General features: G+C 53.4%; 12 protein-coding genes across 12 annotated transcripts; 8 read left to right on the forward strand and 4 right to left on the reverse strand.

Moving 5' to 3' along the window:
• Positions 1–147: 147 nt before the first annotated feature.
• On the reverse strand, positions 148–1,604 carry CLAFUR5_11023 (OTU domain-containing protein 3; the record flags this gene model as incomplete). Its single annotated transcript, XM_047910171.1, has 2 exons — positions 148–1,445; positions 1,541–1,604. The coding sequence occupies 2 exons, from the start codon at positions 1,602–1,604 to the stop codon at positions 148–150; spliced, it is 1,362 nt and encodes a 453-aa protein (XP_047765210.1).
• A 1,316-nt stretch (positions 1,605–2,920) lies between these two features.
• Positions 2,921–4,319, forward strand: CLAFUR5_11024 (D-amino-acid oxidase; the record flags this gene model as incomplete). The annotated part of the gene is made up of 5 exons (XM_047910172.1): positions 2,921–2,946; positions 2,998–3,135; positions 3,209–3,348; positions 3,401–3,504; positions 3,558–4,319. 5 exons carry the CDS (start codon positions 2,921–2,923, stop codon positions 4,317–4,319), a joined length of 1,170 nt encoding a protein of 389 aa, XP_047765207.1.
• A 385-nt stretch (positions 4,320–4,704) lies between these two features.
• On the forward strand, positions 4,705–6,112 carry CLAFUR5_11025 (Glutathione S-transferase omega-like 2; the record flags this gene model as incomplete). The annotated part of the gene is made up of 7 exons (XM_047910173.1): positions 4,705–4,785; positions 4,844–4,873; positions 4,933–5,047; positions 5,098–5,121; positions 5,170–5,256; positions 5,305–5,872; positions 5,926–6,112. 7 exons carry the CDS (start codon positions 4,705–4,707, stop codon positions 6,110–6,112), a joined length of 1,092 nt encoding a protein of 363 aa, XP_047765208.1.
• A 406-nt stretch (positions 6,113–6,518) lies between these two features.
• Positions 6,519–6,984, reverse strand: CLAFUR5_11026 (uncharacterized protein; the record flags this gene model as incomplete). The annotated part of the gene is made up of 3 exons (XM_047910174.1): positions 6,519–6,601; positions 6,668–6,783; positions 6,848–6,984. 3 exons carry the CDS (start codon positions 6,982–6,984, stop codon positions 6,519–6,521), a joined length of 336 nt encoding a protein of 111 aa, XP_047765205.1.
• Positions 6,985–8,362: 1,378 nt separating this feature from the next.
• CLAFUR5_11027 (uncharacterized protein) lies at positions 8,363–8,670 on the reverse strand (the record flags this gene model as incomplete). Its single annotated transcript, XM_047910175.1, has 2 exons — positions 8,363–8,571; positions 8,631–8,670. The coding sequence occupies 2 exons, from the start codon at positions 8,668–8,670 to the stop codon at positions 8,363–8,365; spliced, it is 249 nt and encodes an 82-aa protein (XP_047765206.1).
• A 1,003-nt stretch (positions 8,671–9,673) lies between these two features.
• CLAFUR5_11028 (uncharacterized protein) lies at positions 9,674–9,889 on the forward strand (the record flags this gene model as incomplete). The annotated part of the gene is made up of 1 exon (XM_047910176.1): positions 9,674–9,889. The coding sequence occupies one exon, from the start codon at positions 9,674–9,676 to the stop codon at positions 9,887–9,889; it is 216 nt and encodes a 71-aa protein (XP_047765213.1).
• A 291-nt stretch (positions 9,890–10,180) lies between these two features.
• On the reverse strand, positions 10,181–12,496 carry CLAFUR5_11029 (Pre-mRNA-splicing factor ATP-dependent RNA helicase PRP43; the record flags this gene model as incomplete). Its single annotated transcript, XM_047910177.1, has 1 exon — positions 10,181–12,496. One exon carries the CDS (start codon positions 12,494–12,496, stop codon positions 10,181–10,183), a length of 2,316 nt encoding a protein of 771 aa, XP_047765214.1.
• Positions 12,497–12,757: 261 nt separating this feature from the next.
• CLAFUR5_11030 (Arginine N-methyltransferase) lies at positions 12,758–15,173 on the forward strand (the record flags this gene model as incomplete). Its single annotated transcript, XM_047910178.1, has 2 exons — positions 12,758–13,466; positions 13,624–15,173. 2 exons carry the CDS (start codon positions 12,758–12,760, stop codon positions 15,171–15,173), a joined length of 2,259 nt encoding a protein of 752 aa, XP_047765656.1.
• Positions 15,174–15,578: 405 nt separating this feature from the next.
• Positions 15,579–16,581, forward strand: CLAFUR5_11031 (Putative mitochondrial 2-oxoglutarate/malate carrier protein; the record flags this gene model as incomplete). Its single annotated transcript, XM_047910179.1, has 2 exons — positions 15,579–16,462; positions 16,515–16,581. The coding sequence occupies 2 exons, from the start codon at positions 15,579–15,581 to the stop codon at positions 16,579–16,581; spliced, it is 951 nt and encodes a 316-aa protein (XP_047765655.1).
• A 348-nt stretch (positions 16,582–16,929) lies between these two features.
• On the forward strand, positions 16,930–17,535 carry CLAFUR5_11032 (uncharacterized protein; the record flags this gene model as incomplete). The annotated part of the gene is made up of 1 exon (XM_047910180.1): positions 16,930–17,535. The coding sequence occupies one exon, from the start codon at positions 16,930–16,932 to the stop codon at positions 17,533–17,535; it is 606 nt and encodes a 201-aa protein (XP_047765658.1).
• A 248-nt stretch (positions 17,536–17,783) lies between these two features.
• CLAFUR5_11033 (Nucleoporin NUP49) lies at positions 17,784–19,334 on the forward strand (the record flags this gene model as incomplete). Its single annotated transcript, XM_047910181.1, has 2 exons — positions 17,784–17,842; positions 17,972–19,334. The coding sequence occupies 2 exons, from the start codon at positions 17,784–17,786 to the stop codon at positions 19,332–19,334; spliced, it is 1,422 nt and encodes a 473-aa protein (XP_047765657.1).
• A 950-nt stretch (positions 19,335–20,284) lies between these two features.
• CLAFUR5_11034 (putative beta-glucosidase G) lies at positions 20,285–23,014 on the forward strand (the record flags this gene model as incomplete). Its single annotated transcript, XM_047910182.1, has 5 exons — positions 20,285–20,441; positions 20,497–20,873; positions 20,927–21,011; positions 21,080–21,382; positions 21,435–23,014. 5 exons carry the CDS (start codon positions 20,285–20,287, stop codon positions 23,012–23,014), a joined length of 2,502 nt encoding a protein of 833 aa, XP_047765652.1.
• Positions 23,015–23,030: the final 16 nt, after the last annotated feature.

The following is a 23,030-nucleotide window of genomic DNA, read 5'->3' on the forward strand; positions in this document are numbered from 1 at the left end:
GTCATTTGAAAATGCTGCCGACGCTATGCTTTTTGCTTGTCGAGAGTGAAAAAGACGGGGAAATGGGTATCTCGCATCGAGTCCAGAACGCAAAGCAATGTGACGTGATGGTTGTGGGTGTAAGTCATGTCGTGGTGTTAGCAGAGCTCATATGTAGAGCGTCCGCATTGTGTCGACGACTGGAGGTGTCTCGGTCATGCCGCTAGCACGTAACGAAATGCCCAGCTTTGATGGACTTTGTGTGCGCTCCTTCTTCGAGTCGGCCTGGTGGCGTTCTTTGCGAGCTGCTTTCTGAGCTTGCTTCTTCAGTGCCTTCGACTGTGATGCAGACGGGCCTTGTTGCCTCTGCTTTGTCTTGCCGACTCGTTGCTGTGATGGATCGGGTGGCTTTGGTGGCAGGAGCTTTAACCGCGGTTGAGGCTTAGCAGGTATGTCTGACGGCGGCGTAGATGTGCCTAGCGATTCCTCCTTCTTGATACCAGCATCGGCAGGCAGATGTGTGTTAGGTCTGCTGTCACGACAGTACTGTATTGACTCCGGCTGGCTCGACGCTTCCGAGTCGTAGCTGCCGACAGACTCTTGACTGCCATCATAATTCGACAGTTGTGATAGAGCGTGGCGGCTGTGCGAGCCTTGCTCTCTTTGAGCTCGTGATGCTCTGCTCATACGTCTGTCTTGCTTCTTGTTCGGCCCATCATGCATGTCGTCATCACTGTTGTGGTCACGCTCGACGCTCGAGTTCTCGTGCTGCGACGATGAGCTGTTATCTCCCTCCGCATCCAGTAGAGCCGAGACGGCATTGTCGATGTTACCCTTGGCAGCTTCGATGGCACGCTTAATGGTCGCTTTGTCCGCTATCCAAGGGATCGACTTCTCCACCACGTCGATCATCCACGGGAGCACGTGAGGTGCTTGTGCAAGCTTTTCTCTCTGTCTCTGCTCTTCTTCGGGCGTCAAGGCCTTCGGCAATACGTGGGGCATGCCAGTGTGAGGTCCGTCAAGATTCCGTATGGATGAATAATGTTCCCAAGCATGGTATGCAATGTGTGCTACTGGTCGTGATGTGTCCCCACCTTGACTACCTGACACCATATAGGCAAAATCTCGTTGGTAGATCTTCACATCGTAGTCGAAGGCCGAAGAGAAGGCCGTGATCTCCATGTTGTCTCCGTATGTTCCACCTCTCGCCATGCTCAGCAGGTGGCTGTCGAAGACGCGATCGATATCGGCAGAGGTCGGGGGTGTGAAGTTCGCTGGTGACGAGTAGGCTCCAGCATTCTTCCGCTTGGGATTCCGTCTCGTGCCTCCACCGGGATGTACGTCGATGAACTGTTTGTAGTATGAGGCATGTTCACGCATGTAGTCTATGACACGCGAGCGAATGGCGGCGTGCTCATTCTGGTGACCGTACAGTTGGTCGGAGAGAGCGTTGAAGAGGCAGTTGCCTGGCGACGACTGCTGTCAGTATCGAAGCCATGATAGCACACTGACGATTTAGGTCGTGTATGCAAAGTTGATTGTAGCGGTCGGTGGCACTCACCATCACCTCGAATCTCAGCAGCGTACAACCCTATACCGCCCAAGATCGGAAATTCTTCGCCCATGGCAGAGGGGAGTCGACGACCTGGTGGGTGGATTAGCGAGATTCATTGGAGTGTCACCGCTGACCACACAGCCTCATGTCAGATGTAACAGAGGCGGTGGTGGTGTGTTGTGTGGAGGAGATGGTCCAAGGCGGGAAGAGAGAACTCACCCTTGCAAGTGCTTGGAATTGCACCTCTGCTGCAGGAGGAGCGCTATGACGGCACACGGTGCTAGGACTGCTAGCCCGCTTTCAGCGGAGAGGTTAAACCGTTAGAAATTACTCGATACCGCGCTCCGAGTCCTTTGTTGTGCCATCGGCCTCCGAATGCCGTATGCGGTGCGCGTTGTCCGTCGTAGATGGTGTGTTGGCGATGTCGCGTGTCAGTTGTGTGGCTGAACGCGGTGCAGCTTCAGAAGAAAGTCGAGCTTCGCGTGTGTTAGAACTATTACAAGCTTGTAGGCGGCAGGCCTCGAACAAACGAACGACAGTCTGCTTCTCATCAAGGCAGAACTCCAAACACTACTCGAGCCTGTGCAACCAACGGCAAACGGGAAGCATAATATTGCTTAGCCGCGCTTTGTTGTTGATCCGCTGCCCGAGGCCCGCGTGAGTGAATGATCAATGATGCTGGCGGCTGATTTCATGGGTTGATGTGGTGGTGCATGTGTGCATGACGAGTCAAGTGACAGCTTGTTGACTCTGTCGCTGCGCTTTGCCCAGGAGCTTCTCCTGTCATGTGCAGCTGTTTCGCTTCATGCATCGCCAGAACACAGTGGTCGCGTTCTACCTTGCCGACCGCGGTAAGCTCTTTCTCCTCCCGGCAGTGGGGAGATCGGCTCACGACACGCTTTGCCTTGCCGTCCTGCCGCCTCCTGGACCTGACATCTTCATGCGCACAGCAGGAGAGCGCATGCTTGCACGTCACGCATCGCATTTCAGGCCGCCATACTCACAGCATTCACAATGATGCTTACTACTTCGACAAGACCGTGCCATCTTCGAGGCACCGACTTTCCATCCATCGACAGTTTCTCAACGGCCCAGAAACAACTGTCGCTTTCATTCAGAGCACACCACTCTCATTTCAGGAGAACAACGATAGCCCTGCTCTCGTGATTTCGCGTCCGATAGGCGAGCCGCATATCATCGCTTCGGCGAGAGTGGGCGAGCTGTCGGCAAGCTGTACTCTAGCCCGGGCGTACTGTTTGATGACACCGTAGGTTGATTGCTATCATAGTCACCATCTCATCGACTTTGACAACTTTCTTGCGCCTGAGTAGCTGCGTATTCTTTCCAAGCCGCTATCACACCTAACAAGTATCGGCATTCGACACAATGCCCTCGAACATCGTCGTTCTCGGGTAAGTCACTCAAGCTTCGCCGGGGAAGACGGCCACCTGACAGCATCGCAGCGCTGGAGTGTCGGGGCTCACAACAGCATGCCTCCTGGCGAAAAATGGCAAGCACAACATCACCATCATCTCGAAACACATGCCCGGTGACTACGACATCGAATATGCTTCACCCTGGGCTGGAGCGAATTACTTGCCGTAAGTAAGCCATTGGGAAGCGACAATGACGATGTATATTATGCCCTATCTTGCGTTTGTTGAGCTCCATTAGCATGCCGCCTCCTGCACCAACGCTGATTGACAAAAGTGTCGCCAAGCCAGGCTCGCCGTCGGAATCCTACGAGCGCAACACATGGCCAGAACTAGAGAGGTTGGCAAGAGATATGCCAGAATCTGGCATTCACTTTCAAGGTACGAAGTAGAGGCTCCAATCAAAGTAGTCAGCCAAAACTGACGATTCTAGATACATACATCTACCGGAGAGAAAAGGATCGAGGAACACCGGTGGAAGACTGGTTCAAGGAGTTGATGCGCCCCAATGCTTGGTTCAAGGACGTCGTGCCAAACGTGAGCTCACCAAACCTATCGGTCGACCGAATGCGATACTGATACAATGGCAGTACAAGAACCTACCACCATCTGAGTGCCCACCTGGCAGCGACGGTGGGACCTCATTCACATCAGTCTGCATCAACACAGCCCTATACCTACCCTGGCTCACATCCCAATGCCTCAAGCTCGGAGTCAAAGTACGCCGGGGCGTCGTCTCGCACATCGCGGACGCAGCGAAACTCCACCATTCCGGCAGGCCAGCAGATCTGATCATCAACGCCACTGGCTTATCATCCCTCAAGCTCGGCGGCGTGCAAGACAAGAACCTCTACCCGGCGCGAGGCCAAATCGTGCTAGTCCGTAACGACCCAGGAAACTTCATGGGCTCCACGTCAGGCACAGACGACGGCCCCGATGAAGCTGTCTACATCATGCACCGTGCCGCTGGCGGAGGCTGCATTCTCGGTGGATGCCTCCAGAAAGACAATTGGGAGAGTCAAGTCGATCCGAACCTCGCGACCAGAATCATGAAGCGGGCCATCGAGCTCTGCCCGCAGCTCGTGCCTGAAGGCAGAGGTATTGAAGCGCTGGATGTCATAAGACATGGTGTTGGACTGAGACCGATGCGGACCGGAGGCATCAGGATTGAGAAGGAGGTTATTGGTGGTGTGCCGGTCGTGCATAATTATGGGCATGGTGGCTATGGGTATCAGACCTCGTTTGGCTGTGCTCAGGCAGCAGAGAAGCTCGTTAAGGAGGCTTTGGAGGGTATGACCGAGTCTGAGGCGGAGAAGATTGGGCGTGTGCAGGCGCTGGTGTCGAAGCTGTGATGTTCGATAGAGCGGGCATTCTACATGAAGACAACGGATCTACTCCTGATACCATGCATAGGCCGCTCGATCAACAACAATAGTTTGTGGGCAAAGAAGCCATCTGGACCAACACCATCGTCATGTAACACAGAGAACTTGAAGGCTCCGAGACGTGCGTGGAAGGAGGCAAATTGTGGCATAAATTATGCGTCTTTATGCCAAGTAAAGCTTTATTGAGGGCCTACTATGCTCGTCATCAATGCCGGCTAAATACCGAGCAGGGATAGTCATCAACATGTCATCACCCTTGGAGCATTTGTGATCCTTCATGAACTGCAGAACATCGACTTAAAGTACTGCTTGTCTCTTTCTACATCAGTGCAGCCGCTAAAGGATCCCGTTGATGATCAGGTCTGCTCGAAGGATAGAGCAGTTGACGAAACACATTACCAGGACCACGCAGGCAAGAGCATTCATGGCGAACGTAAGCATCATTGCCAAACATGGCAGTAGCCGTTATGTATAGCGCTAACAAGATGTAGTCCGAGAACAAGAAGGACATCCTCAACTGGGTAAGCAAGCTGCGACGATATCACCTTGAGTCCGCCAAGCAGATGCTCACAATGCCCAGGTTGATCCTAAGGACAAGTCGGGAGAGTTCAAGCGACAGACTTCCGTCTTCAGGAATTGGATTTCGAAAGACCCTAAAGCAGAGTTCCCAGCCGAGAAGGATCGTTACCATCTTTGTGAGCACAGCTAGGATTTTCATGAGGGATGCGGACTAATTTCTGCTCAGATGTCTCTTATGCCTGTCCATGGGGTCCGTGTCAATTGCCACCATGGAAGATGGGGTACTGACTGTATGCAGCCCACCGAGCGTTGATCGTTCGAAAGTTGAAAGGCCTCGAAGACTTCCTGCCCTTCACATCGGTGCATTGGGAGATGCTAGACAAGGGTCCGTCATCTTAATCACTGCCAAATCCTCTCGACTAATGATCGCCAGGCTGGCGCTTCGCCACAAAAGATGAGAATGAACCAGGCGCAAATACCACCCCAGACCCACTCCATCCAGAATACACCCACCTCCGACAAATCTACTTCGATATGGACAGCAACTACAGCGGCCGCTTCACAGTCCCAACCCTCTACGACAAGAAGCAGAACAAGATCGTCAACAATGAGTCCTCCGACATAATCCGTATGTTCTACACAGTATTTGACGACGTCCTTCCCGAGAAATACCGAAAGGTAGATCTTCTCCCAGCCGATCTCAAGGACGAAATCGAGGCTGCGAATGAATGGACTTACAACGACATCAACAACGGTGTCTACAAGAGCGGCTTCGCGACCACGCAAGAAGCGTACGAGAAAGCTGTCACAACCTTGTTCAAATCCCTCGACAAGGCGGAAGAGCATCTCGCGACCTCGCCTGGACCGTACTACCACGGTGACCGCATCACCGAGGCTGATGTACGCCTCTACACGACAATCATCCGCTTCGATGCAGTCTATGTCCAGCACTTCAAGTGTAACATCAGAGACATTCGAAGTGGCTATCCTGCTCTTCACAAGTGGGTTCTCTCCTATCCATAGCGTATTGTAGCACCACTGACTAATCTCACAGATGGGTTCGCGAGCTTTACTGGAAAGTGCCAGCTTTCGGCGAGACAACCGAGTTCAAGCATATTCGCAATCACTACACCAAGAGCCACAAGCAGATCAACCCGTTCTCGATTACGCCGGTGGGCCCTGAGCCGTATATTTTGCCGTTAGATGATGAGGTTCCGGCAGCTAAGGCGGCGAAGAAGTGATGTCGTCGAGTCACGTGGGGAGTGCTGTCGACTTGAGCTGAATAGCCTGACGATAGACGATGGAGGGAAGGTCCCTATGATCGTCTAGCTTGATCGAATGTCACTCTCAAAGCTCCAATTCTCGATGTCAACCGCCCTTGCAGACGGCCTTGCACCCGGCACTGAATAGAAGGACTCGTGTACTACCTGTCCAATGGCTATCGAGCTCGCGGCCTCGCTTGGAAGCTCGCGACCTTGAGAGACAATGATGTAGTGTGCTACTCTGGCCACGGACTGAGCAGCAGAACATGGTAGTCTGATTGACAAATCAAATCATATTGCAGTATCTGTCCACACTGGGCTATCTCAACGAAACGTTGAGAATCGTAAGGAACGTGTAACCTGAAGCAAAGCCATATTCTTGCACTCAGCACTTCAAGCCAGACAGAGTACATCCAATCACCACCTTGTCAATCAAAGAGCTTGAAGTCGGCTGGTTGCTGCTGCTGCCTACACTCACAAATCAGTCCACTAGACCTACTGGGTTATGTTCAGCTGCGCTAGAACTATACATACAGCGATATCCCTTGTCAACGCCTTTGTAGCAGAAGTGGACGCAGCATCCATCGTTGGAGCTGAACTTGTAGGACTGAGCGGTGTATGGCGTGAAGGCTGAGCCGAGATAGCGACCACTACATCATGTTGTTAGCTGGTGCTCTCTGATGCTCTCTGATGCTCAGAGAGGTGGAGACCAACCCTAGGGAATGGACCCCGTTGGTGCTGAAGGGGAAGCTCTTGCCGCCGTAACTCTTCTGCTCGTAGAGTGTGATGCTATGGGCTGCTTGCGCTGTGCTTGCGGCAAGGGCGGCTAGTGTGATTAGGGAGAATTGCATTTTGTATGGATTGCTGATCGTTTTGGGCTTGGATTAGAACAGGTGAGGTAGATGAGCAGAGGCTGTGAACAAGTCTCTTATAGCCTGCGGTAGCTATTTTCGATACCCAAAGACAGATGTTTGCGAATGCGATGCCATTCAAGGAGGTTCCCATGCAACATGGACTCGTTGACGAGATGTGGCTTCAGTCCAGACAATACGGTAGCATTGCCAGGTAGCAGAGCTCATTCGAGGCCTGCTTTCAGCTCCATATGAGTAACCCTGAGAACCAAATGTGATGGCACATTGGTTGCATTCACCCCTCACCCCAATGCCAAGAAGGGTGTGCGTCCTTCCCCATGGGGTCAAGGGATGGTAGCACAAGCAGCCACAAAAAGGAACAGGCGACAATGGACTCGTATTGGCTGTTGGATCCCGCGCGCTATTGCTTCAGCTTGCCAGTACACCATCGCTTGACTGGGCACACTTCGAGGCCAGACCCATCGGAAATCTGAACGTACCGAAAGCATTACCCGAGAGTAACTCTGGCGGTCCTCGACTGATTCATGTACACTGGCATCCTGTACATCCACGGTTCATTGGTCATACCACATGGTAGCTTTCACCCTTTCATGCAGAGTGCCTGAAGGCATCCAGCAATCAGAATAGAGCCTCACTGAGGCTACAGCCAGTCCTTGATACTCAGGAGGAATCCATGCCATGGGTCGAAGCAGTATCGCGCATCAGGCGACCACTCCAGCATGGCCGAGTAGTGCGGTAGCGTCCATACTGATTTCGAGCGCTTCGATGATGCAACAAACATTGTCGTACGTTCGTCGGGTAGCACAGCGTATTGATATCACGGCAGACTCACTCCTCGACAGCCTATAGTTCGGCTTGATAGACACGATGCCGTACGCATCCCAATGAATAAGCCTCCGTAGATCATATGTGTGATCACGAGAATCATCGTACTCCATTAGACGTGCATCAGCCAGAATCTCCGGAAAGCACAACTGGTCTCTGGAGCTCATGAGGTTCGCCATGGCCAGGAAGTGATCTGGAAGCTCGGCCTCTTCAGGAGGTGGTGTACTGGCCAAGTCGAAGTATGGACCCGCAAGGAAGACTAGCTTTTGCCATGTAGTCCAGTAGATGATGCTGCTCGCACAGGACCCAGGCTCGGCCGCGTGCTTCGTATAGCTCTTGCGCTACCCACAACCGCTCCAGATACGCTAGACCGTCCACGAAGTTATTCACGATGATCGCTAATCTGCTCATGTAGCCTGGATCAAGTCCACAAAGAAGCGTCTTCATGAGATTGAAGAGTTTGGACCATCAGTATATCATTTGCCATCACATCTACATTGTCATGTCTCACCATGCCTCGCCCTAACATGCCTCACAAGATTGTCCTTCCTCGCAAACCCGTCTCCGGCGTCTTCGTGATACTTGCACCCAGCATGCGGACAGAAGTGGCGGATAGAGCTTGAAGCAGATCTTCGATGGATGCTAGCAGTATGACGAGTGAGATCTTTGCGAAATTGGAAGCCCTTCGCACAATCTTCGACTGCGCATACGAAGGGCTTGGTGTGCTTCTTGAGGTGCTTGCTGTTGAGTAATGGCATGTTAGCAGTAGGATGTGGCAAAAGAGGACGACGATGACTTACCGTAGCAGATAGGCCTTGGTGAAGCTTGCGCGGCAGACATGACAGATCCGAGTGTTCTGTGCAGTGTTGGCAGTTGGGCCTTGTGTTGCAGCGTTTGCGGTCGTAATGGTCCCAGGGCGTGCGCCTTCGGCCTCTTGGTCCCTACTTTCCAACGGCGGTAATGACTGGACGAGGTTCAAATGTTCCTCAACACGAAAAGCAGTATTAGATCTTCCACTCCCGTTTGCTTCGACATCCTGACCAGCAGGGGCGTTCGTAGTCTCCCAGCTCCATTGCGGCAGACGAGATTCCGCACTTCCAGACTGAATCCATCTAGGATCAAGATAGGGGTAAGACCGATGATCGTGTTGTTGGTGTTCGCCTTCAGTAAATCTAAACGGGTGCTGACTGGAGATGCGAGCCCCTCTGAAGTGGGCTTGTCGGAGTCCTGGGGCCTGCCGGAGGAGGGCGTGAAGCTGAAAAGTAGAGAAGGCCAACAAGAAGAGTATCGCTGAAAAGTGCAAGTGGTCGATGTGTCAAAGGAGTGGACGCGGTCGAGCTTCGACGGCACAGCCGTGAGGAGAGGAAGAGAAGTGAGGTCGAGCGAAGCGTGTCATATAGATGGATGCGGAGCTGCGGGTGTAATGACCAGGATGAAGCTTTAGCTTTAATGGTAGGCCTCAAAGTCGAAGATATGGCTTGGCCGGACAGCTGCTTGACTAGGATAGTCATTTGAATGGCAGCTTGATATTCGATGGACATTCCGATCGCTGTCGCTCGAGCCACGATGCCGCAGCGTTGAAATACTGGCGCATGGTAGAAGGTGTGTGGGCGACTATGCTTCGAGGGTAAACTTTAGAGGTTTGGTCTGGCATATAAAAGGTCCTGTACCTTCGTGCTCGCTGTGATCTTCATCTTCATCTTCATCCACAACTTCATCTCCACCTCGCCAGCCTCGCCAGCCTCGGGCCACTTGAACAAGCATGTCGGACATCTTCTGCTGCAACTCTTACAAGCCCTACAAGTCCCGAAGACTCGACCACGAAGCCAAATTCGACTCCTTCATGGCATGGGTCAAGACCGACCACACCATCGACATGTCCGACGCAGACCTGTCTGACCTCGGACCACCATTCGCAGTCCAGCTCGTCCGTCAAGTCAACTTCGGGCCTCTCGAGAGCAAGAGATACTTCATTCCGACGGCAGGCCAGGACGGGCCATTCAAGGAGATCACAGAGGGCGACCTGGTACATGCCAACTTCCAGAAGCTGAACGCGTAAGGCCTATTCAACCATGTGATGCGGCAGTCTACTGATGGTCAACAGCTTCAAGCGATTCGCACAACAAGTTCTTCGAGGTCAATCTGTACAAGAAGGATCCGGTCAATAAGCACCACTGGCGCTCTGATATCGCTCGTCCAGGCAGCTCGATCGATTTGTGAATGAAGGCGGGTCATCGTACGCGGAGAATGTCGCGGGTTGCGCAAAAGTTCTTTGATCGATGCGGTTCACTATTGGTAGTCAGTACCATCATAATCTATGTCATACTTTTCGCTCCAAGCATCATGTCCTCTATGTCCGTCCAGCCTTGCCATTAATCTCCGACCGTCTCTGCATCTTCTGCGCTGTCCTCCGTAATGATGTCTGCACTTCGCCCTTCTGGAAGCTATCGACATCGTAGTAGTTCGGCGAGATTTCAAGCAACCACTCCGGCTTGACAGCTGTGACAGATCGGATGTAGTTCTTGCTGGTGAGCACGAATTCGTTGTACACGACCCACTCGCTGTCCTGACCCAGCACCGTGGAAGGATGCAGAAGCACGCTCTGGTTGTCCTTGACAGTGACATAGGTCTTGCCTGATGTGTCTTTCTTCGCGACTTGCATGAAGAAGCCAGCAACAAGGGCTCTGCGAATGTTGATGTAGTAGTCCTTGTGGTCGAAGGGTGTTGAGATCAGCTCGACTTCTTCTCGCTCCATGATACGCTTGAGCTGCAGACGAACGTTGTCGGCTTGCTGCAAGGCTCGGAAAGACAAGAAATGGTCGTGAGTCCACTGCTTCGGGTTCTCTTGTGCGGCTGGGGATTTGAAGGCGTGATAGACATTCAGCATTGTGAGGTGGTCACCGTCCGCATGTGCAAACGAGTTCTTCATCTCATCTGCTCTCTTTCGTTGCGCTGCAGGACGGTTGAAGAGCTGCGGTACAGAAAGAAGTGCTGTAAGTGACAGGATCTCGTTCGAGCAGTAGAACTCAGGCGATGAAATGAGCATGACAGCCAGAGCTGGGTCAAGTGGAAACTCTGACGCCAGCTTTCCCAATGTGGTCAATTCACCTTCATCGTCGAGACAAGCAAGATAGTTGAGCTCCTCAAGTGCTCGCATGAGCGTCTCTGGTGCGGGAGGGTCCATCAAATCGAAGTGCACCAAGTCATCGATTCCGAGCTTCTTCAGCTCAAGCACTGTACTGGCCAAGTTGGATCGGAGGATCTCAGGATACGACTGGTCGATGAGTTCTTTCTTAAAGGCACCTTCCGTATACAGTCGGAAGCACTTTCCAGGTCTTGTACGACCAGCGCGACCAGCTCGTTGTTGGGCGGATGCTTTGCTGATAGGCGAGACGAGGAGCGACTCGACACGAATCCGTGGGTTGTAGACCTTTTGTTTGCTGAAACCAGGATCCACGACGTAGACGATACCGTCGATAGTGAGCGATGTCTCGGCAATGTTGGTGGAAATGATGCACTTCCGACCAGGTCTGCCTCCCGGCTTGTATGGTGGTGGTGCAGGATCGAAGATTCTCTGCTGTTGTGCAGGTGGTAATGTGCCGTAGAGGGGGTAGACTTTGAGTGGTCCAGCATCTGCTTCTCTTATCATCTCATCTGCCTCCATGCTGATCTTTCTCGCCGCATCTTCAATCTCCTCTTCACCAGTCAAGAACAGCAGAATGTCACCTTCTGGCTCTGAGGCGTGAATCTGCAGCACTGTTCGCAGCGCGGCCTCAAGATAATCTCGCTCGGGCTCTGGTGTGTAGAAGATCTCGACAGGATGTGTTCGACCAGGTACGGCAAGTAATGGTGCGTTGTTGAAGTACTTCTGGAACTTTTGTGCATCAAGCGTGGCCGACATAATAATGATCTTGAGATCAGGTCTCCGCGCAACCACCTCCTTCAGCAAGCCCATGAGGATATCCGTCGCCAGAGTTCTCTCGTGTGCCTCGTCAAGGATGATTGTACTGTATCGCTTCATGTCGTGATCGTTCATGGCCTCTCTCAGCAGCATACCGTCTGTCATGTACTTGAGGATCGTCTTCGGACTTGTCTTGTCCTCGAAACGAATGCTGTAACCAACTTCGCCTCCAAGCTCAACGTCCATCTCTTGTGCGACACGCTGTGCGACGGACATGGCAGCGACACGACGAGGCTGCGTACACGCCACCATCTTGCCTTGGGTCTGCGGTAAGTCGTCGTAGAGTACGAACTGTGGGATCTGCGTAGTCTTTCCGGAACCGGTCTCACCAACGAAGACCAAGATCTGCGACTTCTGGTACATGTCCAAGAAGTCCTGCCTCTGCGCATGCACTGGCAAGTCCCGGCGAGACTTGAGAATGCCAAAGTAGCGATCTGACAGAGGCACGCCGGTGAATGGGTTGTCTGGACCGTCTTCTGCCTGCGCAGCCATCTTCGCGGTCGTGCCATATCGCGGCCACTTGCTCAGGTCGGTGCCGTTGTATGATCCATTCGATTTGCCATTTGCGCCGCCATTGAGGCCGACACCCGCCTCGTTGTCGAAGTTCATGTGCGCGAGATACGGGTTGGCCTTATCGTCGCTGCGGTGGTCATTGGTCTTCTGTCGCTTGAAGCGCGACTTCTTTGGCTGCTCGGAGTCGGCCATTGTGTGTAGTGGTGGATCGTGGTGGTGATGTCTCTGTTTCTCGAGCTGCGCCGGAAAATGTTAGAGCGGCTGCACTTGGCGCGGGCCATGCCGGTCGATGCAGTTTCGCGTATCTCGCTTACCTGATTCAAAAGGTGTGCTAGGGGCAAAATTTGGTTGCTGGCAAAACATTGTTGACGTCGGTGCAGACAACACCACGACAGGTGGTATCGTTGTGTCTAGCGCAGCATTTGACGCTACACAGACATTTGTAGGTCCATCATGGCGACAAACGGCTACTACACGCCGGGAGACCCTCCGTGCATCCTCTATGTCGGCCACCACGAGTCCCACAGATCAGGTCCAGTAACGAGCCAGCTACTCGGAACAGCTCAGCAGGCAGGATATGAGCTACTGACAGCGCCAATCACCACACCACACTTCCAGAGCAGAGTACTGGCCAAGCTTGCAGAACACGTGAAGCACCTCGAGCATTGTCATCTACCAGGAGCTGTCCCGCTGCCAAGCATTGCACCACTTCTACCAGAGGACTCGGACTTGACCCCCGAGGAGAGCAACAGCGCTTTGATCGGAGTCATCAGCCCGTGGATAGATCTCGGATCATCTGATCCACTTATCGCTCACATCAGCAAGCAAGTATTCAGCATTGAAGTTGCATATGCAGCCTTTAGTGGCGTGAGCAATGTGCTTGTCCATGGCCCGATCCAAGGCTCGGACGCTGTCCAATATGCGCGATGCATGCTCGAAGGTCTAGGTCTTGGCCCATACATTCAGTTGCAGATCTTGCTTCCAATCAGTGGCGAGTTGGAACTGGAGGGAAGCGAAGGTGCACATCTGTCAGAACTTGCTAGGCCACAATATGTCGAGGAACCAGCCGAGGATGAAGACCAGGATCCAGATCTGTTCAGCAGTTGGGAGACGTGGAACGCTATCCGGAACATCTGCAGCTACAGCACCAAGCTCACAGTAGGTATGTTGACACTATGCTCTTTCGCGTCTATTCTTTCCTGCCCAAACTCTCCTTCCGCATGTGCGATCCTCAGACGATCCATATAAAGCCAACAGCAGGTACGCGCCTCCAGCACCAAACCCATGGTTCATCTGCTGACTTTGTCATCTTTGCACAGCACTGGAGCTTCCGCGTCAACTCCCGCCAATGAACATACAGTCGAGGTGGTTCTCTGAGCCTGTACGCCAGCTTGTTTACCCTCGTACGAGCTTTATTCGCAACGGCAAAGGCTTTCCAGTCCTGTCGAAAGACCACCAAGAGCTTCTCACCCGGTTCATTCGCCTGAGGTTCCCGCCATGGATCCTCTTGGCCGACGTCGACCCTGTTGAACATCTTGAGCAAGACACGTCTGCTGGAGCAGCATCAGAGCCGACACCTGCAGAAGCTGCATCCAAGGCTGCAGTGGAGGCTATCAGTCCCGTCGCACACCTTCAATACATCCGACACCTGCAGCAGACACAGCCATCACGGCCACCCATCGAGCGTTTCGGCCAAGGGTACCAAGACTACATTCAGTCACCGCTCCAGCCTTTGACGGACAATTTGGAGTCCATCACATATGAGGTGTTCGAGAAGGACCCCGTCAAGTACGAGTGGTACGAGAGAGCCGTCGCTGCGGCCCTTAAGGATCTACGTGCTAAGCTTGGTGAACACAAAGAGATTGTGGTCGCTGTCGTTGGAGCAGGACGAGGGCCACTGGTAACACGATCACTTCGCGCCAGCAAGTCTACTGGCATCCCAATCACCATGTGTGCTGTCGAGAAGAACCCCAACGCACACGTTCTGATTCAGCGACGCAATGCCACAGACCCGCTGTGGAACAACAAAGTGTTGATTTACAAGTCAGACATGCGTACCTGGCCAGGACCCACCGTCAATGGTCAAGTCAAGCAAGTCGACATCCTGGTATCCGAGCTACTGGGCTCTTTCGCGGACAACGAGCTATCTCCAGAGTGTCTTGACGGCGTGCAACATGTCTTGCACCCAGACCACGGCATCAACATCCCACAAAGCTACAGCGCTCACTTCACACCCATCGCCAGTCAAAGACTGTACAGCGATCTCCTCGGCAGATCCGGCGACGACAAGTGGGAGCTGCCAGCAGTCGTCATGCTTCACCAGTACGACGACCTTTGCATCCAAACCACAGCAAACGGCACTCGCATCCCCGACGTAAAAGAGGCATGGTCTTTCTCGCACCCCATCCCCGCTTCCATCGTCACCCAAGCCTTCATCCGCTCCGGCGGCGTAACAGACCACGGCGGCTGGACCGGCGGCGACGGCAAAAACGAGCACAACGCCCGCTCCTGCAAAGTCTCCTTCAAATCCCAGGACCGCGGCACCTGCCACGGCCTAGCAGGCTACTTCGAAAGCGTCCTCTACGCCCCAGCGGACGGCAGCAAGAAGGTCGAACTGAGCATCAACCCAGTAACGATGGAGGAGAAGTGTAAAGACATGATTAGCTGGTTCCCGATCTTTTTCCCGCTCAAGACGCCGTTGACGGTGCCGGATGAGGCGGAGATCGAGGTGAGTATGTGGCGCATGACGGATGATCGGAAGGTGTGGTATGAGTGGTTTGTGGAGGTGTTTCAGAGGATTGGTGGGAAGAGGATGAGGTTGGCGGCGTCGGAGTTGCATTCGTCGAGGAAGAATGGGTGTTTGATGTGATTGCATGCGGGGATGAGTGGGTATCGACGCAACGTGTGCGGATATGCATCGTATGTCAGGTCTTGTGATAGAGTCCAATGAGGAGCTCGGCGATATCACTCATGTGGGATCAATTTACTCGTGCTTCCCAGCAATGAACATCCCGTGCTTTGGTTCCAACAAGCCGAGCTCGAGCAACAAGATACAAAACAGTATTGACCGCATAGTATCATTTCACATGCACCATCAAAATAAAGTTCAAGATATCAAGCCCCGCAAAGCGCTCCGTCACCACTCACCACGCGCCAGCAACGCGCTGCATGAAAGTACCTCGGTCACTCTTCAGAATCCTAAACCTTACCGCAATTGCCTGGCACACTTTCTCGTCGCAGCATCTATTCGTAGCCCTTCGAAGATGTATTTACCATGTCGAACCCGAAACAGGCGACCCCGCCAGCTCCAGCTGCTCCGAAATCCGCACTTGCCACAATAAAGGACCAAATCCTCCCATTCGCAATAGGCGGCGGGTCAGGCCTCATAGCAACAACATGCGTGCACCCCGTCGATATGGTCAAGGTGCGCTTGCAGCTGCTCGGTGAAGGGCAAGGTCGAGGCACGAAAGCGCCGAGCCCACTCGATGCTGCACGGATGATCGTGGCAGAAGGAGGATATGGCCGGCTGTACAACGGTATCTCGGCGGCATACCTTCGACAGCTGTCGTATGCTACCCTTCGACTGGGCTTTTACGATCGATTCCTGGCGGCTGTGACGACAAGAGCTGAGAGTAAAGGGCGAGAGGTGCATTTTGGCGATCGAGCTGTCGCTAGTCTAAGTGCTGGTGGTTTGGCTGCGGCGATTGCGAATCCTGCTGAGGTTGGGTTGATTAGGATGCAGAGCGATGGGATGAAGCCGCCGGCGGAAAGAGCAAATTATAAGTCAGTGGTGGATGCTCTGATGCGGATCGGGAAGAATGAAGGCGTTGCTGCGCTTTGGCAGGGAGCATATCCTACCATTGTGCGAGCGATGGCGACGAATTTCGGGCAGCTGGCATTCTTCTCTGAATCGAAGGCCCAACTGGAAAGGCATACATCCATGACCCAAAGGAATCGAACAATCGTGGCTTCCGGTATCGCTGGCTTCTTTGCGGCGGCTTTTAGCTTACCGTTCGACTTTTTGAAGACGCGATTGCAGCGAGGTGGTGATACCTACAAGGGTATAATCGATTGCGCGACGAAGGTCGCTAAAGAAGAGGGCCTGTTGAGGTTTTATCGAGGGTTCGGCACCTATGTGCTGAGGATGGCACCACATACGTGGGTATCGTGTTGAAATCGTTCACTGCCTGTGCTGACTGTTTGCTTCTAGAATTATTACGTTGATCGTGGCAGACAACGTGAAAGCTTTGATAATGCCAGACGCGAAGGGATTGTGATGATAAACCTGTGCCAGTGGTGTGGAGTTTAATGGTAGGCTCTCGGTCGTTGTGGAGCGGCGTTGACATAAACTCTTGATGTCCAGTATTGCTGGCTGCAGTTCATCTACTGGAGCTTCTCTCTGCCGTGGTCGTGCATCAGCATATAGACAACAACATGCTCAAGGTCCTCCTAGCTGTTGCATTACTCGATGAGAGCTCAGAATTAAGGTTCGGCATCTGTGGTGTCCATCCACTTAGGTCGTGAGGTTGCCTGATATTGTGGCACAGTGTCAGTATTCAGACATGCAAGAAAGTTCAGTTGCCAATCCCTACATATCGTCGCTGGCCGGGAATTTCGCCACCACAATGAATCAAGACTACCTAATGAGCGCAATCAGTCGAGCCGACTTTCGGTCAGCCCTTCAAGCATATCCGACCTTGATATCGCCGGAGCTCGCAGCGCTCGACGGGTCGCGCTATGAAAGCATCCCGAACAGTCTGGCATTGCAAGTCTCCAAAGGCGGGATTCCGTCTCTGTCACGTTCGCAGCGCCAGGTACTGCAAGACTGGACGACCGCTCGTAGCTCCAATCGCAGTGCGGCTCAAGCTTTTGACAAGGAGGTCAACGAGCGCCTGATGAACAGCGCCTTCAAGCGCGTTGGGCAGTCCGTATCAGAGTACGGCATGAAGAAATCTCTCCAGGATCTCAAAGGGGTCGGCATGGTGCACGCAAGTCTCCTGTCGAGCGTGTGCAGGCCGAAGGATGTTCCGTTCTTCTCGAAGGAGTTCTATTCTGTTGAAGAGTATCTGGTGATTTTGAAGGAGGCGCAAAGCTTGAGGGGCAGACTGGGAGAAGATGTGGGCATGATGGGGACTGAGAAGGTCGCGTTTGTGCTCGTGAAATGGGGCAAGGTTGCTAGTGGCAAGAGGGAAGTCGCGGTTGGTGAGGGCAGTGAAGATGAACTGTCATGATAGTGGAGTGCGAGCTCAGTGTCCGTGGGCGGATATAAACGAGTGGACATGCATGTGGTGACGATGTACAGTGAATGGAAGCCCAGTGGTCTTGTTCCACGCGAAGTGCTGAAGCCTTTCTCTGATCCCTGTCAGTCGCGTTGCAGCTCTCCCGCGGTGTTTTGCGACAACCTCAGCATCAGCACAATCACCGCCATTCTCTGGACCAGACTTGTACATTTCTCAGGCGCATTGTAAGGATTGTCAGGATGGCGTTCGGGCGCTCCAACTCGTTGTCTCTGAACACCGGCGCGACCAACAGCTTGTTGTAAGTAGATTCTACTTTCCGGTCCGCATTCCTCGCTACTGCATCTTGTACCACCATAACCTCCTTGCTCTTGCTGCAACCAAACGGCGGGATCCAGTCATTGTGATGCTCTCGGCTAATATCTGGCAGTTCGCAGCAACAACAGCAGACTCCAGCGAACAACACATCGAGCCTCTTCGGCAACACTGCACAACAATCACAACCACAGCAGACGAGCAGTCTCTTTGGCAACGCAGCGACCACGACACCACAAACCCAACCCCAGCAGACAGGAGGACTCTTCGGCGCATCTGCAGCGCAAACACAGAACACGACTGGAGGCACAGGAGGAGGCGGAGGGCTATTTGGCAACACAGGCGGAGGCACCATGCAGAACACGTCTGGTAGCATATTTGGGGCGGCGCTGGGCGGCAACAACAACAACACACAGAGCAAACCTTCAGGGAGTCTGTTCGGAGCACCGACGACAAACAACACAAGCACTGGCGGGACTGGGCTTTTCGGTAGCACGACCAATGCGAACACGAACACACAACAGCAGGGCAGTCTCTTCGGCGCCAACAAGCAGCACACTCAGAATCAGTCAGGCAGCTTGTTTGGAGCTGCGCCGCAACCCCAGCCAACACTTCTCCACTCAGTACATCACAATGCCGCTGTTCAGAACACACCTTTTGGCCGACTTAGCATGGGCCAAAGTGCGAACCCCCAGCCGCCAGTCAGCGCAACAAATGTAAATCTCGACGACCTCAAGCCGACTACACGTTTCGAGGATTGCATCGAGCCATTGAGGCAGACATTGGAGGATATGGACAAGATGATTCAGAAACAAGAAGAGTATGCAAGGTCATGTGAGGCTTTCATGCCTGAACACTCCAACAAGGTTGAAAGCATAGCGCCAGATGTCAATTTCGTCAAGAGCAAGGCAGAAGATGTGGAACAAGCATTAGTGTCAGATGCGTACGGCGTGGAGGCACAACGGAAGAACACTGAAAAGGACATCAAAGATCTCGAGCGCCTCGCTCGCCTTACACAGAACCTCGCCCTACCAGCTGCATACCACTACTCGGGGAATATGAGCTTGAACAGTAGCTTCGCGCAGCAACGACCACAACAGCCATCCTCAACGAAGGAAGGCGAGGAGCCTAGTGGCTACGATGTCGATCTGATCAGCAACTACTTTTCACCGCTCGCGAACGACCTACAGACGATGATGAAGGGCTACGCCGATAACCTCAGTGAGATCGAGAGTCATCTAAAGGTCATCGAGAGCTCGGCGGTCATGCAGGCACAGACACTGGCTCAACGCAAGGCAGGCATGAATGGCGCTCAACAAGCAAGTGGTGATGACACGGTCAGAGAGCTCACCGATACTCTGCGAGGCTTCGAGGAGAGCATTCTTGGTGTGGCTAGTGTTGTTGGAGAGTGCAGAGACGGCGTCACTGAGCTGATGCTTGGCCGTCTGGGTGGGAATGCGAGATCAAGCGCGTACTAGATGGGCATCAAGGATACGGCGTTCAGTTCGCGGGTCGAGTCACCAGGATGGGAATGATGCATTTAGCGAAGGCGTTCGTGTGTGAAGTCACGGCTGCTGACAGAAGTGGCAGATGTAACATTGAAGCACGTCAAATCCAATCGAAAGTTGGTTAGAGTTCGACGAGACGACGACCCCAATTGTTTCGTACATGTACGAACAATGCTCCACTATCTTGACTCACACCGGCCGGTCTGTCCGACGGAGTTGCCAAATCGGGCTTGCTGGCCGCGTCGGAAATGTGGACTGACCTTCCAGTGATCTTCCCGTGCGCAAATAATGTGCAGACTCGAGCTCCTCCACCACGGGGACTCCATAGTTCCTCCACTACTGCGGAGCATGCGGAGTCCAGCTTCACCACTAGCGTTGTCGAGCCACGAATCCACCATGGCAGTGATGGCCTCAATTGTTGGCCATGTCGATGGCCAAGGTGGATGTAGGCTCACCCATCGCGGCCGAACTGTGAAAACCGCTAAGATGTTTTGAGATCTGGGGTGCCTCCATCAAGTGTCAATCAAAATCAGGCGATTAGTCATACATCCACCACAGCTATCCACTGGCCACTGGGTGAAATGTCGTTGGCCGTACGGCTGTTGCTTAATCCAGCGTGGCCGAACAACACTATTCACCACGTTCTTCTTGTTAGGGCAGACCGCTTAATCATGCCGATCTAGCACGCACTATGCGAGCGATCGTGACAGTGCTCTTGCACTTTGTGCCAACCAGGATCCACTACAAGAGAACGGCAGATGGCGCGGAGCGCCACATCGAATACTGCTGCTGCGCGCGCGGCCGCGTCAAGATGCTATGGAAGCCAATAATGCCTTGTTGGCTGTGGATCTGCGAGGCGATTTGCATCGGTAGCTGAATAATGGGAAGAGTGTTAACATATATACCCAACGTTGCCTGCAATGCTTCCGAGGCCTCGGCCGTGTCGTCTTTCCACCTTGAATATGGTAGCCAAAGCTTTGACGTATCTAGGTCTCCTCGCCCAGGTCGCCAGCGCAGCGACCTGGAAGAACCATGCAGATTTCCTTCACAGTCCAGGTCCTGAGGAGATTCCCAGCCGTAAGTAGGGACGAAAACCATAACACATCGGAACATGTCTGACCACCACACAAAGCTCTCGCAACCGGCGCCGGCTGGGAAGACGCCTTCGTCAAGGCCACCGACTTCATCTCCCGACTCACCCTCGAAGAGAAAGTCGCTCTAGTCTCCGGTACGGAGGGTCCCTGTGTTGGCAACATTGCACCCATCAACCGTCTCAATTTCACTGGACTTTGTATTCAGAATGGTCCTCTAGCTCTTCAGCAGGGAACTTACTCTTCTGTCTTCGGTGCTGGACTTACCGTCGCGACTAGTTGGCATAGGGACGGTGCGTACACGAGAGGCCACCAGCTTGCTGAGGAGTTTCGAGGGAAGGGCAGTCAGGTCATTCTTGGGCCTGTTGCGGGGCCGTTGGGGAGGCATGCGAATGGGGGGAGGAATTGGGAGAGGTTTGTGGGTAACCTAGATGATTGCTTGGGTAGTGGAGCGCTGATGGGATGTCGCAGAGCCCGGATCCGTATCTCACGGGAGAGCTTTTCTCGGAGACGATTGTGGGGATGCAGGATGGGGGTGTGCAGGCTTGTGCTAAACGTAAATTGCAAATAAAGCTATGTCTGAGAGAAAAGATGGCGAAGATGTGAAGCTAACGAGGGTATCAGACTATATCGGCAACGAACAAGAGACTCAACGCCAGCCCAGCACGGTCAATGGCACCACGGTCGAGAGCGTCTCAGCAAATATCGATGATCGCACTATGCATGAACTATACCTCTGGCCTTTTGCGCAGGCCGTGAAGGCTGGTGTTGCGAGTGTCATGTGCAGTTACAACCGTCTCAACCAGACCTATGCATGCCAGAACAGCAAAGCTCAGAACGACATCCTCAAGGGCGAGCTTGGGTTTCAGGGATATGTCATGAGTGACTGGGATGCTACGCATAGTGGTGCTTTGGCGGTCAATGCTGGTGAGGACAAGTTCCGTCCTTCATGTGCGACCTGGATGCTGACGTAGGATAGGCGAGGACATGGAAATGCCGGGCACCGCCTCATCCGGAGATGCCTTCTTCCACCAGAATCTCACCAACTCTGTCAACAATGGCTCCGTGTCCACCGACCGTATCGACGACATGGCGAAGCGGATCCTAACACCATACTTCCACCTCAAGCAAGACCAGGATTTCCCAGGTACGGATCCGGCCTCCGTTGCCACCAATGCCATTCTCTTCAGCAATCCCGGCTCATACGAATACAACTACACCTTCGGCGATGAAGCCAATATCGACGTTCGCGCCGATCACGGAGAGTCTATTCGCGAGGCAGGTGCAGCTGGGACAGTGCTGCTGAAGAATGTCAACAGCACTCTGCCTCTGAAGAATCCACGCCATATTGGAGTCTTCGGTAATGATGCTGGAGACTTTACGAATGGTATGTCGTATTTTACCTTCAACGGTATTGGCAACTACGAATATGGCACCCTGGCCACCGGCGGAGGATCCGGATCTGGTCTCTTCACCTATGTCGTCTCACCGCTTGAAGCGATCAAGCAGCGCGTAGGTCGCAAGGATAAGGGCCTCGTGCAGTACGTCCTCAACAACACTGCTATCATCCAAGACACATCATCTTGCAACGCATCATCATCATGCACACCGGATGCTATAAATGCGAACGGCAGCCCTTACATCGTCACCCTGCAACCACAACCCCCAGAGGTCTGCCTCGTCTTCGTCAAAAGCTGGGCGACAGAGTCCGAAGACCGCACATCCCTCGACTTCGACTGGCAAGGTGACCAAGTCGTGGAAACAATCGCATCATGGTGCCCGAATACCATTGTCGTCACGCACTCTGGTGGTGTCAACGTCATGCCCTGGGCAGACCACCCTAACATCACCGCTATTCTCGCGGCTCACCTCCCTGGCGAAGAATCTGGGAACAGTATCGTTGATGTCCTGTGGGGTGAATCTGAACCCTCTGGAAGACTTCCTTACACCATCGCCAAGAAAGCGTCTGACTACGACTTCGCACCTATCACGAATTCCACTGCACTCTTCCAGACGACGAACCCTTACGCGTGGCAGGCAGACTTCACCGAAGGTACGCTAACTGACTACCGTCATTTCGACTACTACAACACTTCAGTACAGTACCCCTTCGGCTACGGCCTCTCCTACACAACTTTCTCCCTCGCATCGGAGTTGACCATAACCCCAACCTCAAACGTCACCATCACCGCAACCCCGCCTGAAGCACCTACAGCGCCAGGTGGGAACCCTCACCTATGGGAAACACTCTATACCATCAAAGCCACCATCACCAACACCGGAACACGAGCCGGTGCGGCGGTTCCGCAGCTTTACCTCAGCCTCCCAGGGCCACGTGGAGGCGGTATTGAGCCGAAGAATGTACTGAGAGGGTTTGAGAAGGTCAGGCTAGAGGTCGGAGAGAGTAAAGTTGTGGAGTTTGCGTTGAAGAGAAGGGATGTTAGCTATTGGGATGTGGTGACGCAACAGTGGACGGTTGCGGATGGTGAGGTTGTGGCGAGGGTGGGGTGGAGTAGTAGGGAGTTTGAAGTGGAGGGACGGTTCAGGCTGTTAGAGTGAGCGGGATTAGATGGGA

This window comes from Fulvia fulva, chromosome 8 (genome assembly GCF_020509005.1).
Source record: "Fulvia fulva chromosome 8, complete sequence".
Lineage (NCBI taxonomy): Eukaryota > Fungi > Ascomycota > Dothideomycetes > Mycosphaerellales > Mycosphaerellaceae > Fulvia > Fulvia fulva.